Source organism: Musa acuminata, chromosome BXJ1-9 (assembly GCF_036884655.1).
Source record: "Musa acuminata AAA Group cultivar baxijiao chromosome BXJ1-9, Cavendish_Baxijiao_AAA, whole genome shotgun sequence".
NCBI lineage: Eukaryota > Viridiplantae > Streptophyta > Magnoliopsida > Zingiberales > Musaceae > Musa > Musa acuminata.
In genome coordinates, this window is record NC_088335.1 from 7,372,236 (window position 1) to 7,387,541 (window position 15,306).

Sequence of the window (15,306 nt, forward strand, 5' to 3'; positions counted from 1 at the left end):
TTCTGCTTCACGTGGCACCCACCTCGATGCTCTCACGTCATCGGAAGGTTGTGGTTGGGGCCTCCACTGTGCAGTTGCCCACATCTTATCCCTCTCATCAGCTTCCCCACTAGCGTTGGTGTTATGATCGGATAACTTACTAAAATGTTTAGCTTAAGTTAATTGGATAAGTGTGAATTATTAATTCAAAATGTTTAATTTGATAAATCAATTCGAAGTATCACAATGTCTTTCATTTATGATTTTACAGCAACAATGTTGCGCGGAGTAAAACTGTCCAAAAATATGCATCTTCGTATTGGCTCCAAGCGAGACGACATCCATAACCTTAGTTTATGTGCCTTATAAAACAATCTTATAGTGATATGATAAATTCTTTATCACTACTAAATTATCATCTCACGATCCTCATTATTTGTATCCATAAAGCAATACATCAATTAATTTTAATTATTTTTAATCAAAAGATAAGTGATGAAAGTAATATTCGATCCCTAAACATAACGATAAATTAAGTCTTTAGCTGACACCTTCAATTTTAATTACATTATTAATACATCTTCGAAACCGAAGCTGGGTTGCCGAATCAGAGCCGTCGCTACGTGGGACCCATCCATGGGAGTTAATTGGACGGAACTCGATGCGTTTGTGATCCCACTCCGGCCCAATCCGGCCCAATCGTGACGTTTGGTTCGCCGCATCAGGTCCACCGACGGTTCATCCACTCCTCTTTATCGGCTCGATGGACGTTTGATTAGGGTTTTGCGGCCGTTTGCTCTTCGAGCCCAGTGCTTGTGTCGACCCCGAACCCGCCCCCCTTCTCCGCCTCCTCCTTGTCGCCCGCTTTCCGATATGTCGGCTGTTGTGGCCACTTCGGAGGAGGATCCAGCGCTCGCCGTGATCCGCTTTACTGCCGAGCTCTCCTGGGCCGATGCGGGGCCGGAGGTAAAGAAGATTTACACCTACTGGGGGGATTTTGCTCATTCGTTTTTCGATAATTATGATATGCTTTCCGGATCTAATTTGGTGACCCGTTGGATCTCTGCTTTAAGTAATGGATCAGAATGGCATCATTCTTGCACGTATTGTTCGCGTTCCAATTTCGTTTTTGGTTTCTGAACAAGAAAGGTACTTTATTTGTGATGAATAACGTAAAGATAACAACGTTAATCCTTGTGCTTGAACAAATTCTGTTTAAAATGAGTTTTTTTTTTTCTGGAGTTCATATACTTTCCGTTTTTTATGAAGTGTTCCAAGTAGATTTTTATGTGTTGTATACAGGCTCTGTGATTCTTGTTCCATTTTGCTAGTTCAGGAATTTTGATTTGATAGTTTGTTTCATATTGTTCTTGATAGGTTGCCGAAACTCAGGTGAGTGAATTATGTATGGAAGCAGAAGAATTCATGTTTAGAAGTAGGTGGCTGGATTTGGTTTCTTTAATCCTAACTTCGGCCGACTTGATAACATCTCGAGTGTCAGAGAAAGGTACAATTGCAACTTGCTTTGCTGATGATTGTAAGAATGATTTGATGGCTGGCAGATCTGTTCAATGTCTTTGGCTTTTGATCACGTTTTAGTATGAAATTACAATCAAATAAATGGTGAACAATTAGTTCTTTGCCAAACATGTTGGACTCTTGATCTTGAGTCTTTTCTTTCTCCATGTAATTATTTATTTATTTACTTTGTTAGTGCAATGCTCCATCTTAGGACCTGATAGTTTTGCTTTATTATGGTAAGGGAACTCTTGAAGCATCACCTAAAAGCCTGTTCTGTTTTCTCAAATTATCTGAAAATAGATTTTATGGCTCTTTTAAAATTGTTCATATTTTAACTGACCTAGACTTATCAGCAAATCACACTTACCGTTAATTTAGAGTCTGCTACTAATTGTTTTACAGTTTCACCTTCTCTCTCTCTCTCTCTCTCTCTCTCTCTCTCTCTCTCTCTATATATATATATATATATATATATATATATATATATATATATATATATATATATATATATATATATATAGAGAGAGAGAGAGAGAGAGAGAGAGAGAGAGAGAGAGAGAGAGAGAAAATATGTGTGTGTGTGTATATATATACACACACACACATCATACTCACTGTGAAGAATAACTTTTAAATTCTGAATTTTGAAATTTGTTATTTCTTCCTTGTCGCATCCTCACTGTTTAAACACTCGATACATTCTTGAGAATGAAACTCTAATAATTAAAATATCTAAGAAAATAACATAGTGATGATTAAGAATTCATAATTTTCCATGCAGAATCTTGCTTCCTTATCTTCTTCACTGGTATTTGTTTTATTCTGATATGTAAAAAGCTTTATCAGGACATTTTTTAAGCTTTTTTCAGTATCTTGCTATATACTAGTGTTAAGACCATCCTTGGCAAATTCTTAAAGTAAGATTATGTTTGGCTTATGCAGTAGCATAGGCAAAGCACTGGTGCTAGAGTTCTTCAATCATCTTGGTAGCCATTCAGGTTTTGCCTTTGATTTTATGGTAAGGAATAAAACCATTCCACTTGTTTTCTTGTTGCAGATCTTGAGTGCATCTTTACTGTTACTTGCAACCTTGTCACAAGAGCAAATACTCCTGATGAAGCATTGGAGATGGCGAAATTAATATCCTCAAAAGTTGTACAACAACCAACTGATAGACCTGCTTTGCGACTTAAGATGTGAGGCTTTCTTCACTTTGTTTTATTTAGGGCTTTATGTTGTTGTGTCACTCTCCCTTACTTGTCCACTTGTTTGAAGCAGTCTATTCAACCTCTACAACCTTCTAGAGAACCCATATAGCAGGTTCTTTGTTTATAAAAAGGCGCTTGATTTGGCAGCCGGTGGGAAAGTTGCTGAAAGCATCATTCCTTCATTTAAGAATATTGACAGCTTCTTACAAGAATGGAATATTGGAAAAATAGATCAGAGGGAACTCTTTCGTAGCATCTCAAACATTTTGAATGATAACAAGAGGTGCAGAATAAAATGCCAATTGTTTTTCTCATCCATATCTTTGATCCTCAGTTTTCATAATGCTCCATTTTTCATGACATGCAGCATGGCAAAAGATTCTTTTGCCTTTTTGACAAGGTATTTAGCCACTTTTTCTGGTGCGGGTGAGGATGCTTACACAATGAATGAAGCCAAAGAAGAAGCTGTTCAAGCCATCATAGAATTTGTCAAGTCTCCTGATATATTTCAGGTACATCAGAAGTGTAGTCTTAGTAGTGCATTCAAAATGAAGGTTTGAATATTCAAGTCTTTAAGAGATACTAAAACCAACGAAATGGTAAAATAAAGGAATTCATCCTTAAAACGATAATTTCTTCAACCTTTACACATTTTTTGCTAAAGGATAAGGATCTAGAATCCCACAAAAACTGCCAAGAAGACACCAACATGATCCTAATCATCAATCTTGTACCTGCCTGCGAATGACCTCATTCACCCTTGATTATCACCAATTTTGATCTTACTAGGGTGCTTCTTTTATGAGTGTCTTAACACAGCTAACCAAGAGTTTTGCTTTTGTCGATAGGGTTCCTACCATGATTTTATACATTTCCATTTTTCATTTTGATATCTGATGCTAACAGAAAAAAAAACATATACATATATATATAATTCCACACTTTAGATCATAATGGTTAGTACATAGGAATGGGATCCTGCTTGTGGAGAACATAATTGACCCAAAACCAAACCAAGCTGACCCAGTAAAGATTCACGTCGGCCTGATCTTAGTCGATTTTTAAATGGACAATTTTGACTTTGAAGAGTGGCTGTGATAGGTGGGCTTGAGATCACAAATGCCATATTCGTGAACTCTCACTCCTGTCAGGTGGTATGCAATTTGTTGGCTACGTGTTTTGTGCATAGCCAGTATCATAACATGAGGTGCATGTTAGTACAACCATATTCCTTGTGCCTTTTCTGTCCTGTGCCTCCACCTTGATATAGATTCTTCACATCACATGCTCAAGCTACAATAGACACTCCGTCTAAGCTTCTTTGCATGGGAGCTACACCTTGTGGTTTGTCACCCATTTATCTTGCCCGTGGTGTCTGCTTTAGCACCATCAAGATATTTATGGCATATGCTGATCTACTGCCAATAATCTTCTCACCTGATTCTGGTTTTGCTAATCTATTGTCGTTACCCTAAGTATAGTGCTTTGTATGACATATACTGCAGGAATGTTACGTGCTGGTCTGCAATCAGTATGCTATTATTGGTTGAGACCATTGGCCAACGTTGAAATATCAGTTGGGCTTTTTTCGCTGGACGCCTGACCCCAAAGTGTAGTGAAAAATAAATTGATTCTTCAACCAATTCAAGTTGCTCAAATAATCCATTCCCTAGATATATATTTGTTTTCTTTTGATGCACACTTCATATCAACTGCTGTTACACTTCAGTTTTGATCTCATACGCTAATATATATCATGTTAGCTGCAACCAAATGCAACATGGTTTTGGTCACAACTTGCGACCCAAATACTTTTATGCCTATGCCATTAAAGTATTGTCATATCCAAGCTATATCAACTATAAACGACATTTGCAAAAACTCAACTGACTTCCACATCTAGTCATCATGTTAATGTATGATAGAATCGATATCTGTTGTTTTCTCTTTTTTGCCCTTTCTATTAATGTTTTTTAAGTTCCTGTATCAAGGCATCACCTAATTTGATTGACTTTGACCCTTCACATTTGCTTTGTCTCTTATACTAAACCTTTCAATTCATTGCTAATATTCTTTTTTCAAATAGTACCTTTTTTATGCTATGCTGTGGTGTAGTAGGTCCCTAAACTTATTGAGAGCCAGGTCTCTGAGGGAAGGGAAAGTATCTGGATAGGCTTTTATTTTAACTTCTTCACCTTAGTTACTTCCTTGTTATGTAGATAGGAAAGAAACTGTGAATTGCTATCGTTCTAATGTAATGCCATCCTAGATCACATTTAGATATTCACCTTGACTTATGAATGGACATGGGTTATGCATAGACAAGATATTGGCAAATCTTGAAAATTCTGTTTTACTGCCCCTTTTTTGTCTGCTAAATAAAAAAAAAATGAAGGATAAGTGGTTTATATGCCTACCTACTGATTATAGTGAAAATTAAATTTTCAACTGCTTCAAGATTATTGGAAACAGCAATAGCTTAAATAGGTTATTGAGATCAATAAAATCAATTGGCTGCAGTGACATAAAATTGTTAGTTTTAAGGTCAATAATTGATCTTGCATGTTTTTTTATGTTGCACAACTGTTGCTCCGAAAAGTATATCAGGGAAAATTTTCTGTTATTCCCAAAGTACCTAATCCCTTGTTAATTTTGAAAGAGGATGTTAACCAATTTTTATGTATATCTCTTGTTTTGCTAGTAGATGCAATTTATTCTCAATATGTGATGTTCTTGCAGTGTGATTTGTTTGATATGCCTGCTGTCGCACAACTAGAAAAAGATGGGAAGTATGCATTGGTCTACCAGCTCTTGAAGATCTTTGTCACCCAAAGGCTCGATGCCTACTTTGATTTCCATGCTGCGAATTCAACTTTGTTGAAAAGCTATGGTATGTTGAACATGTTTAGTCTGGGTGCATTGTGGAGTCTTTATCTCACAGTTTCTGTTCTGCAGGGCTAGTTCATGAAGACTGCATAACTAAAATGAGGTTAATGTCGTTGCTGGATCTCAGTTCCCATGAGTCTGGGGAAATCCCATATTCTCTTATCAGGGACACACTTCGGGTAATCAAACTTTTTGTCTCACCTGTTATACTTGCACAGTGCTTAATAACTGCTGTTCTGAGGGGTTGCATTTACTGCAGATCACTGATGATGAGGTAGAATACTGGGTTGTCAAAGCAATCACATCGAAACAATTAGACTGCAAGATGGATCAATTGAACCAAGTTGTGATTGTCAGGTTTACATCTAATGAAACTTATTTTAAGACATTCTCGGAAATGGTGGAATAAAGTCATGTTGCAATTGTTGATATTGTAAAATTTAAAGCACTGAAACAGGTTCCTTTCTTTTGTCTAATATGCAGCCGACATACAGAGAGAGTATTTGGGCTGTCACAGTGGGAAAATCTCCGTTTGAAGCTTGGTGCTTGGAGGGTGAGTTTCTTTGCTTCTCTCTGTACCCTTATACGAGTATAATCTTAAATGATTGAACAGTAGTGTATTATTTTTAGGGCAATAGGTGCCCGTTCACACTTTCACAGTGCCGATTTTGTTTGAGCCGTGTTTTTCTCCTTTCGAATAGAGTTAGGAAACATATTTTATTTACTTACTGCCACTCACTGCTGTTGCAGCGTAATATTGCCAATGGGATTAGCACAATTCAAGCTAACAAGATATCTGAAGGACTACAAGGAATGCAAGGATTAGCTATTCGCTGAATTTTGTGAAGTCTACATAGACGGTATCCTAGCACTGGAGAAAATTTAGTTTCGGTAGAGTGAGTACATGCTCTCTTCCAAAGTTTCTTCCGTCCAAATGTTTCTCAAGCAGTTTGTGTACTCGTCGCCATTCGGGAATCGTATTTGTTGAGAATCTGTGATCTTTAAAATTGAACATGCGAATTTTGGTTGTCATTTTGCTGCAATCGTATACATGCCTCATTTAATATTTCGTTGTGAAGGTCGTGGATAAATTTCGCAGTTGATCAATCTTTATTGACTCTTCGTTGTTAGCTGGATCCTATAAATTTTTTATTTGTAGAACTGGATATATTACTAGAAATAATATGGTTTGATGAAATCATTTGAACTTTGAAGCAAGGAAATCCATAGTTGGATCATCATATGTTTATATCTATGATGATGATGTTCATATAATCATGTTGAAGAGGAGAAAAATTAATCATGTTGGAAGAAGAAGAGGAACAGGAAGGAGACGGAGGGATTATATTAGAGTAGGCTGCGGCTACGAGCGGTCCCAGCCCCTGTCCCTACCGTGCGGTTTATATAAATAAATATATATAGTAATTTTTAATTTTTTTAATTTTTTATTATTTTAATTCTTTTTAATTTATTCTCATTGAATATTCTTTTTGAGTTATTTTTATCATTTTACCCTTAGTCTCCACCTTATTATGGTCATTTTTTATCAGATCATGGTTGTCTATTCTTTTCTTTCACATTCGTTGTGACTCGTCTTCCATCACATCGATCGTCAAACCTTTTTTTCTTATGTATCCCTCGTTCCTTATCAGAGGAAAAACCTAACAAAAAAAAAGAATGGAATGAAAGTGATAGCGATCACACTAACAAAAATGGAATAAAAGTGATAACGATCGATGAAGGCAATTATGACGAGATCAAGGATAATCTTATTTTTTAAAAAATAAGATATGTTTTACAAGAATAAAAAAAAAAGATAGTTCACAAAAAAAAACATGAAAACTTAAATCTTATATATATATATATATATATATATATATATATATATATATATATATATATATATATATATATATATATTGTGAGAGAGAGAGAGAGAGAGAGAGAGAGAGAGATAATGATGTTTAAAAGAATCTTTTAGGCAAATAGAAAAGTAGAGAAGCTAGAAATTTTGAAAAAGACTTAAGAGTAAAGATAATGATGGATGGCAATTAGTATTGCCCTCAAGAAAAGTTCCAAGAATGGAAAATATTCATGTAGCTATGTCCAAATACCATAAGGTAGCTTCATAACAAGACAAGTGTGGTAGCATTCTGTGCCAAACAAGAAGGAAAGATCAACTCCTCGTTTCCATGAAACACCAAACCTCGAGAGTTGTCATCGATTTCTTTCCAAACCTTCATCAAATACAATTCAAAAGAGTTGCTCTGCCCTGAGATAATTATTATTACATCAACAGCAACGACATTCATTACGCCTCCAGCTAAATTGAAAAGAGCATTGTTAATGGATGTGCCAAACCTCTATAAGTCCTCTTTAGCAACTTTCCAAGCACAAGGGAACAAATAGACTGCTACCAATATTCATACCAGCTCAACAAGAATAAAAATTAAAAAGAATGTATTTACTATGTGCCTGGAGTTGAATACAATCACCAACATGTCTCGAGTTCATCCTTTAAATGCTGAACTTTTTCGCAGCTGAAAAGGTTAGAGCAAAATCATTATTAGAGGGCACCATAAACGGTAGGTCTATTGCCAACAAAAGATAATATCGTAGCATTTTAGCAGTATTTAGCTAAACCAAACAGAGGACAACAATGAGGCAATTACAAGATTCCAAACTGTGAGTATATAAGCAATGGAACTCATTAAGAATCGTAAAACTGTATGTTATTAAGGCTATGCACTGTGGAGCAATAACAGAAAATGCAGAAAATGTTAGTTACTCTTATGTATCCCAAGGAACTGAGCTGATTTATCAACATGTTCTTTTTTTGCACAAGATCTGAGGATAATTAATAGAGATAAATAAAAAAGAACAGTCTTCAAGTGAGAAATAAGCGAGCAACAAGTATGCATCTCAGTGTATTCTAGCCTTGATCTTGTAGCCAAACTGCTTGACACCTAATTTGTAAAGCAAAAAAGCCATTCAAGACTTTGTGGGTTCAATTTGATTATCAAGTGGGATATGCTGTGCTTATCAGTAAAAAAAAACATTATGTGATGGCTACAGTATTTTTAGGACAAAAAGAGCTTGTAATTCTAGAATTAACATTATTTCAAACAGAGCATGAGGCATAGAGGTCATAATAGGCTCCTGAATTAAAAATGATATTACTTCGATAGACACCACCAGGCATAGAATCTGGATCTTGGTTAATGTAAAGGGTGCCAACATCTGCCAGATGTTCAGGTATGGAACTGATCGGTGAAGCTATGTACATAAATTTCACTGTAGATCTGTACTCGCTTAACAATACAAGTAAATGGTTACACCACATATATTTAGAAAAGCTAAAAAAGGTAGAATTACAATGATTAATGGAAAAATTGGAAAGGGCATTGGATCACTGAACTCTGAAAGATAATTATCACAGATGCCGGGTGAGGCAAAAGCCACGTACATGCACGCAGAAACCAAATTCATAGAAAAATTGGTATACAAAAAATTTATACTATTTGTTGTTTATTAAGAGAGTCTTATTCTTAGAGAAATAGAATAGCATGATCGACTGCATATGTATGCTACAAGTAACAAGAAAAAAACATTGTCATTTTGCAAACCCCAACATCATTTTGTTCAAAAACTAGAATTACAATGTCCTCTTAAGTTCGCAAATTCAATCGAGCGTCCTTACATAAAAATGTTGAATCACAGAAAGGAAATTGACCATCAACTTGCATGATTTGACCATCAGATTTCCAAAGAAAGATTCCATATTTACTGCCAGGAGCATACCTATCATAAATGTTGGACATAATGATCCAAAAGCACCAATATAGAAACACAAGCAAGTACCATCTGTTGATGAAGAATGGTGTTTCGAAAAACATTTTTCATGGGTATGACACTGATAACCTGTAACATTTATACCTAAAGGGGTAGGATTGAACTGACATGTTGTTCCGCTCAACCCAAGGAAGAACTGCTAAAGAAACCTAAGTGGGAATTACTGCATATATGAAGTTGTAGCTCATTGTCATTCATTTGGGGAGTTTTGCCTTTTTCACTTTAGTCTTGGTGGGAGTTCATCAAAGATCTTCATGTGGATGTTAGGATTTGACTTCATCACCCTTGTATTCTTTTCCTATGAACCTTCCTTCGGAATAATAAATTGAGAAGTTAATTACCCCATCCTTAACAAATAACAAAAAAAGAAAGGAATAGACCAAATGTGTATTTCTTTCATCCTTTGAACGATAGTTATTTTTCTGGCTGGTTTGAAGCAGTCCAAATCCAAGTACGACATTTAAGATTATACAATCTCCCCATATATCTGCCTTATATCCACCACAGGCTGCAAAAAGTGTGATCAGGCAAGGATAATGTCTAAGCATGATCTACCATCCATAACTACTGATCAACCGGATATGATATTTCAACAACCAGACACAAGTTAATCAACAAATTTGACAACTGTGTCATTTATGGGTGATGAACAAAATTTACTCTGGTCCTCATGAAAACAAATACAGAAATTCTAACATCGGAAAAAAATATTTCTAGTTATTAATATCAAGCAAGAAAAAGGCCCCTATCAAATGAACTTCATCATATCAAAAGAAACTGCAGCGACACATGAAGAGCCTAAATAATCTTTTTGTAGGATATAAAACAATTCCTGGGGCATAAAAGGTGTGCCTGATGCATTAGCAATTAACAATCTAACAAGATTGCAAATCCACTGTGAGCACAGATTAACTGAGCAAGGAAAACTAAATAAAATATGCATAACATAAAAGTGCAGCTTAATGCAGTACAACTCGAAAATTCGACAAACTCACCTTTCGAATTGCCATCGACCACAACAAGCCGCATTGTCGTGTTGTTTGGTGGTAAGTGCAGATAAAGAGGAATCAGGTGCTGGTTCAATGGATTCCGGGTGCACACAATTATGTCATCAAGCTTTGTTTCCTCTTTCAACTTCTGTGTCACTTCAGGTACGCTTGTCCCAATGAAAGTCACATGAGGCCACTCAACACTGTCATCCACATTTCCATTATCATCTGCGACAGTGAAGTAGATACTGCGACCTTCCACCTTGTGCAGCGGACCAGAAAAAGAATCTGATGACTGCAGAAGGAAGGAATTTCAAGTTTTATGCTTGGGGTTTCAAAAGCAAGCACTAATCTATCAGTATGATTAGTGCAGGCACTTGACTCTTGAAGCACTAAAATAATTAGGATAATCAAAACAACAAAAAGAAACAAGCTAGTTTAACATCTAAATAGCAGGCATTGCATTAAAATAGTAAATTTGAGATCTAAAACAAGACAATGGATGATTCCTGGAGCAGTTAACATTGAGGAAATATTAGATCAACAAATACATTTAGAAATAGCAAGACATGCAGATTGGGTAACACTTTCAAGAACTAGACATCATGACTTTTGACAATGGATTCTGTAAATTTAGATCTAGGGAAAGAGAACCACAGGAAATTTGGAAGGAAAATAGAGATATCATTTTCAACACTAATTTGAACAATTCAAGAACATCATGGCCACAACGAAAAGAAAGCTCTATATTGATCAACAAAAAGAAAGGTCCAATTTTTTTAGTTTGGAAGCAAATTAAAAATCACATTTTCATCACTACTCTGAACAATACGAGAACATCACAATCACAACGAAAAGTATGTTCCGCATCAATCGATAAATAGATAAAAGCGAATCTTTTCAATCCAGATGCAAAGTGAAAAATCTCACTTCCATCAGAGATGCAAATACTTTGAGAACATCACAATCACAATAAGCAAGTATGCTCTACTTTTGACCAATAAATAAAGAAGGAAGCAAGTTAATAACATCTTGTCGATCACAAATGCAAACAATTCGATGACATCATATCACCATAAGAAAGGACGAATATCTGCATAGATTCATCAAATTAAAAGAATAGCAAAGCAGCAAATCGACCTCTAGACTGGACAATCTGGAGGAAGAGGCCGACGAGGAGGAGACGGCAGAAGATGCACTGACGTGCTGGTTGGGTATGCGGGCAGGCTGGGGCAGGATCTCGACGACGTCAACGTCCCATAGGATCCAATCCTGGGTGGAGGTGCGGTGGGGGACGTCGTGGGTGACGGAGTTGCGCCACGGGGGGAGGCCGCCGTTGCCGCGGAGGTAGTTGCCGTAGCGGGTCTTGAGTTTGACCTGGGATCCCTCACGGAGGGGCTCCCACTCGAGGGAGGAGTCGAGGCGAGCGGGGAGGGTCTGTGAGACCTTCTTGCCGGTGACGCCGAGGAGGAAGGGCTCGTTGGAGGCGGTGAGGTAGCGGCCGTAGCAGCTGCGGAGGCGGAGCACGTGGGGGACGCTGTCGACGCGCTCCACCGTCCACCGGACGCCGCGGGAGGTGCCGTCTCGGTCCTGCGTCACGTGCTCCTCGTCCTCGTCCGCCTCCAGGTACTTGTCGTGGTGGCTCCGCAGCCGCACCGCCTTCGCCCGGGCGAAGAACTCCATCAACAAATCCCAATGCCTTGTATCCAACTTCTGAAATCGAAACCGATCAATTCATCGATTTCAATTCCAGACGAGGGAGATCGATGGATGCCGCGAACTCGCGTTCATTTATTGCTTGGGGCGAGAACGAGTAGAAACCCGAAAAGGGTAGCCATCATGCTGTCTCGCACCACACACAGCCCAGAATTTTTGCTCTCACAACACGTGAACGGGCCCACCGGGACGAGGACAAACAAGACGATACCGTGTTCTTACAACAAACAGGAAATCCTCAGCAGACGGATGAAGCGCGTCAGATTAGCTACCTAAGTCGGAACGGAGTTCACCAATTTACCGCGTCGCATCGACCTCCTTTAGGGACGGCGCGAAATGGTCGTTGACTCTCCTTCTCTCGGATAGAACGCTGGCCGTTGACTTTTCGGGAATTGCGGGAGCTTTATCGGGATCGATTAGGATCACCTCCAAGCATTCCACCGACGGTCGTTCGACGACCATGATCGCAACAGGGGCCTCTTACCAATGGACGGTTAGGATAGGAGTACGGACTGTTCCAAGAAAACATAGCGTTGGATAGGATCAAAATCCATATCACTGCTCCGCGAGATTGAGGCCGCAAGCTCTGCAATTATTGGACACAATTGGACAGGCAGTTTGCTGCAAGTCTGAATGAATGAATGGAAGAACCTGACAGATCTGTGAGATCAAAGACTGCATGACAATTAACAATATATACAACAAGTAATAAGGTCATTTATTTAGCATTGGGATATCATTAATGTCCATAATACATCTTAGATGTCATTTTTGTGGTTGCATGTATGAAGTAGCCTGGAGTGAGGACACCTGAATAGCAGACTGAAACTGAAACTACAGTTGCAGTAGGGTTTGCATCCATTGGTGACAACTTGTACATGCAGCTGGAGCTTTATAGCCTGGCATACTTCTTCAAGGGTTCTCCTGCATCTTTTGCATTGTCTGGCACAGGCATGTTTGCTAGAAGAGTGATCCTTGATGAGGATGTTAGGATCCCCTTTTCCGAGCCAGCCTGATCCATCTTCCATAGATGGACCTCCCACACCTGAATTGAAACATCAAACAAGTATGTTCACACCCATTTCAAAATTGCCATGAAATTTACTTCAGTAACATAAAAAACACTTTCAAGAATATTCAAAAAGAAACTGAAAAATGGCATCCTACAAATTCAGATTAAACATAATAGCCAACAATCAAGATCAGGTCTTTAATGTTATCTAACTGAAGTACACATAAATGAAGCCTTCAATGGCAAAAACTATTAACCCTAAAAGAATCAAAAACTTCACCTCAGGAATGCTACCATACCAAATCTCCAAGGGCTTAAGTTAGCACCAATTTAAGAATGGACTGTCTCTGCACTTGTGTGTTTTATATGCAAGTGTTTCCTTCAGGATAGTTTATTAAGTATCTAGTGTATATATAAGACATTATTTGCAGTTATATATGTGTATACATGTCAATACCTAAAGAAAACACTACAACATCTTAAGCCACATAAGGTTTTGATGCTTAATTTTCATTATTCAAATATGAGATGCTCCTAAGATTTGTGTACCATATCCATGTATATATGTATATATATACTCGAAGGTCAAAAAATAGGACGCGCTAATCGTTTGGGACGGATACGGGAGCGACAAGAACCCATCATTATTTTTCCCTATGATTCACGGTTAGCCTTACCAACCGGCCTCGCGATTGGCGTAACAGATGGACCCCGCAACAGGCGCCCGAAATTGGTAGGCCACAACTCCGCAACGGCATTTTAACCACACAAAGGTATGGGAAGAATGAATCGACCCTTTATCGGCCGTTAAGATGTCGCCACGTGGAAGCCACGATCACGATTTCTCAGCATCTGTTTGGGGACAGGTGCAGAGGCAATCGTGCTCGCTTCCTCCACGTACCCGTCCCCGGTATGCTTGTCTACGCGACACCTACCCGCGTGGTGATTGACATGCGGGTCACGCTCCCGCGAGCACACTGATGTGGGTCCCATGACGGTGTCGTTGTGTCTTCCTTTCCAACGAGGGAAAGAGGGAAGAGGGAGGAGGAGGAGGACCTGAATCGTTTTGCCGGCGTGGAGCGGGGTGGCCTCGGCGAAGACGCGGTCGCCGACGCGGGCGCTGCGGTGGTGGTTGATGCTGAGCTGGATCCCGGCCACCCGCCGGTACCCGGACGCGATGTGCGCCCCGATGCTCGCCAGCGCCTCTGCTATCAGAGCCGATATGCCGCCGTGGAGCACCTTGAACGGCTGCCACCACTTCCCAACCCCATCACAAATCCAAAATCAAGCACAACAGCAGTCGGAGACAGCGGCGCGCGCACCTGGCAGCAGCTCTCGGTGACGGTGAGCCGGCCGTTGACCCTAGCTGCGGAGACGACGTCGATCTCGAAGCCGATGGCGTATAGCGTCGTGTCCAGCTCCGCCGTCTTGGATGTCGGTGGCTTCGCCATGATCGCCTCGTCTTCTTGTTCTTCGTCCGCCCAAGGGAGGAGAAGGTGGGGAACGGATTCGAGTCCTCCCGATGTATTGCAGGATAGTGAAGATGGTGGTCACAGCAATTCAATTATTGTAGTTGGAGTTGGTGGTAGGTGGCACCGATTGACTTTGGTATCTAGTGCTCAGAATAATAGATAGGTATAGGAGTTTGCGTGCCGGAATTTAGCTTTGAGCGATTTGCTGGTGGCTACCCAAGAATACTCTTTGGTACTTCTCACCAGTGTGTCATCTCTCTGGGGCGAGCATTGTCGAACGCCGTCTGTCTTAATTCAACCCGTCTGTCTCTGTCATCACCCTCCCATAACTCGCCCACCTTATCTCCAACCCGTCGTGCCCACCAAAATGTTCATTGTCGTATGGACGGAGACACGCTGGGAGAGTCGAGAGAGACAAAGGCACCATGACGGAGCGGAAGCTGGACACGATGGGACTGAGGTGGTGACCCGACGATGCCTATCCGAAGCGAGAGGTCATAGCAAGGATGGACATTTAGGATATTAAAGAAAAAAAATCAAATTAGAAAACTGAAAACTGAAGACATATATTGGAAAGATTTACTATGACATCCAAAGATTTAAAAGAAAAAAAAAGATGAATTAGTAGTTTTTATCTACAAAGATCAGAATGATTGCATAACAAAGGATTA

At 39.3% G+C, this 15,306-nt stretch overlaps 3 protein-coding genes across 4 annotated transcripts; 1 reads left to right on the forward strand and 2 right to left on the reverse strand.

Annotated features, from left to right (window-relative positions):
- The first annotated feature begins 748 nt into the window (after positions 1 to 748).
- LOC135592884 (uncharacterized) lies at positions 749 to 6,660 on the forward strand. 2 transcript variants are annotated; one of them, XM_065082602.1, is made up of 10 exons: positions 749 to 945; positions 1,357 to 1,486; positions 2,558 to 2,696; positions 2,779 to 2,991; positions 3,076 to 3,220; positions 5,448 to 5,598; positions 5,664 to 5,773; positions 5,854 to 5,951; positions 6,078 to 6,147; positions 6,345 to 6,660. In XM_065082602.1, exons 1-10 carry the CDS (start codon positions 853 to 855, stop codon positions 6,429 to 6,431), a joined length of 1,236 nt encoding a protein of 411 aa, XP_064938674.1. In that variant the 5' UTR covers positions 749 to 852; the 3' UTR covers positions 6,432 to 6,660. The 2 variants fall into 2 exon arrangements, with proteins under 2 accessions (XP_064938674.1, XP_064938675.1); XM_065082603.1 differs by lacking the exon at positions 2,779 to 2,991.
- A 1,127-nt stretch (positions 6,661 to 7,787) lies between these two features.
- LOC135592885 (uncharacterized) lies at positions 7,788 to 12,700 on the reverse strand. Its single transcript, XM_065082604.1, has 4 exons — positions 12,453 to 12,700; positions 11,576 to 12,368; positions 10,442 to 10,730; positions 7,788 to 8,134 (listed from the first exon to the last, which is right to left on the reverse strand). The coding sequence occupies exons 2-4, from the start codon at positions 12,116 to 12,118 to the stop codon at positions 8,112 to 8,114; spliced, it is 855 nt and encodes a 284-aa protein (XP_064938676.1). The 5' UTR covers positions 12,119 to 12,368; positions 12,453 to 12,700; the 3' UTR covers positions 7,788 to 8,111.
- Positions 12,701 to 12,848: 148 nt separating this feature from the next.
- On the reverse strand, positions 12,849 to 14,892 carry LOC103997597 (1,4-dihydroxy-2-naphthoyl-CoA thioesterase 1). The gene is made up of 3 exons (XM_009418871.3): positions 14,486 to 14,892; positions 14,220 to 14,411; positions 12,849 to 13,196 (listed from the first exon to the last, which is right to left on the reverse strand). The coding sequence occupies exons 1-3, from the start codon at positions 14,612 to 14,614 to the stop codon at positions 13,044 to 13,046; spliced, it is 474 nt and encodes a 157-aa protein (XP_009417146.1). The 5' UTR covers positions 14,615 to 14,892; the 3' UTR covers positions 12,849 to 13,043.
- Between the last annotated feature and the right edge of the window lie 414 nt (positions 14,893 to 15,306).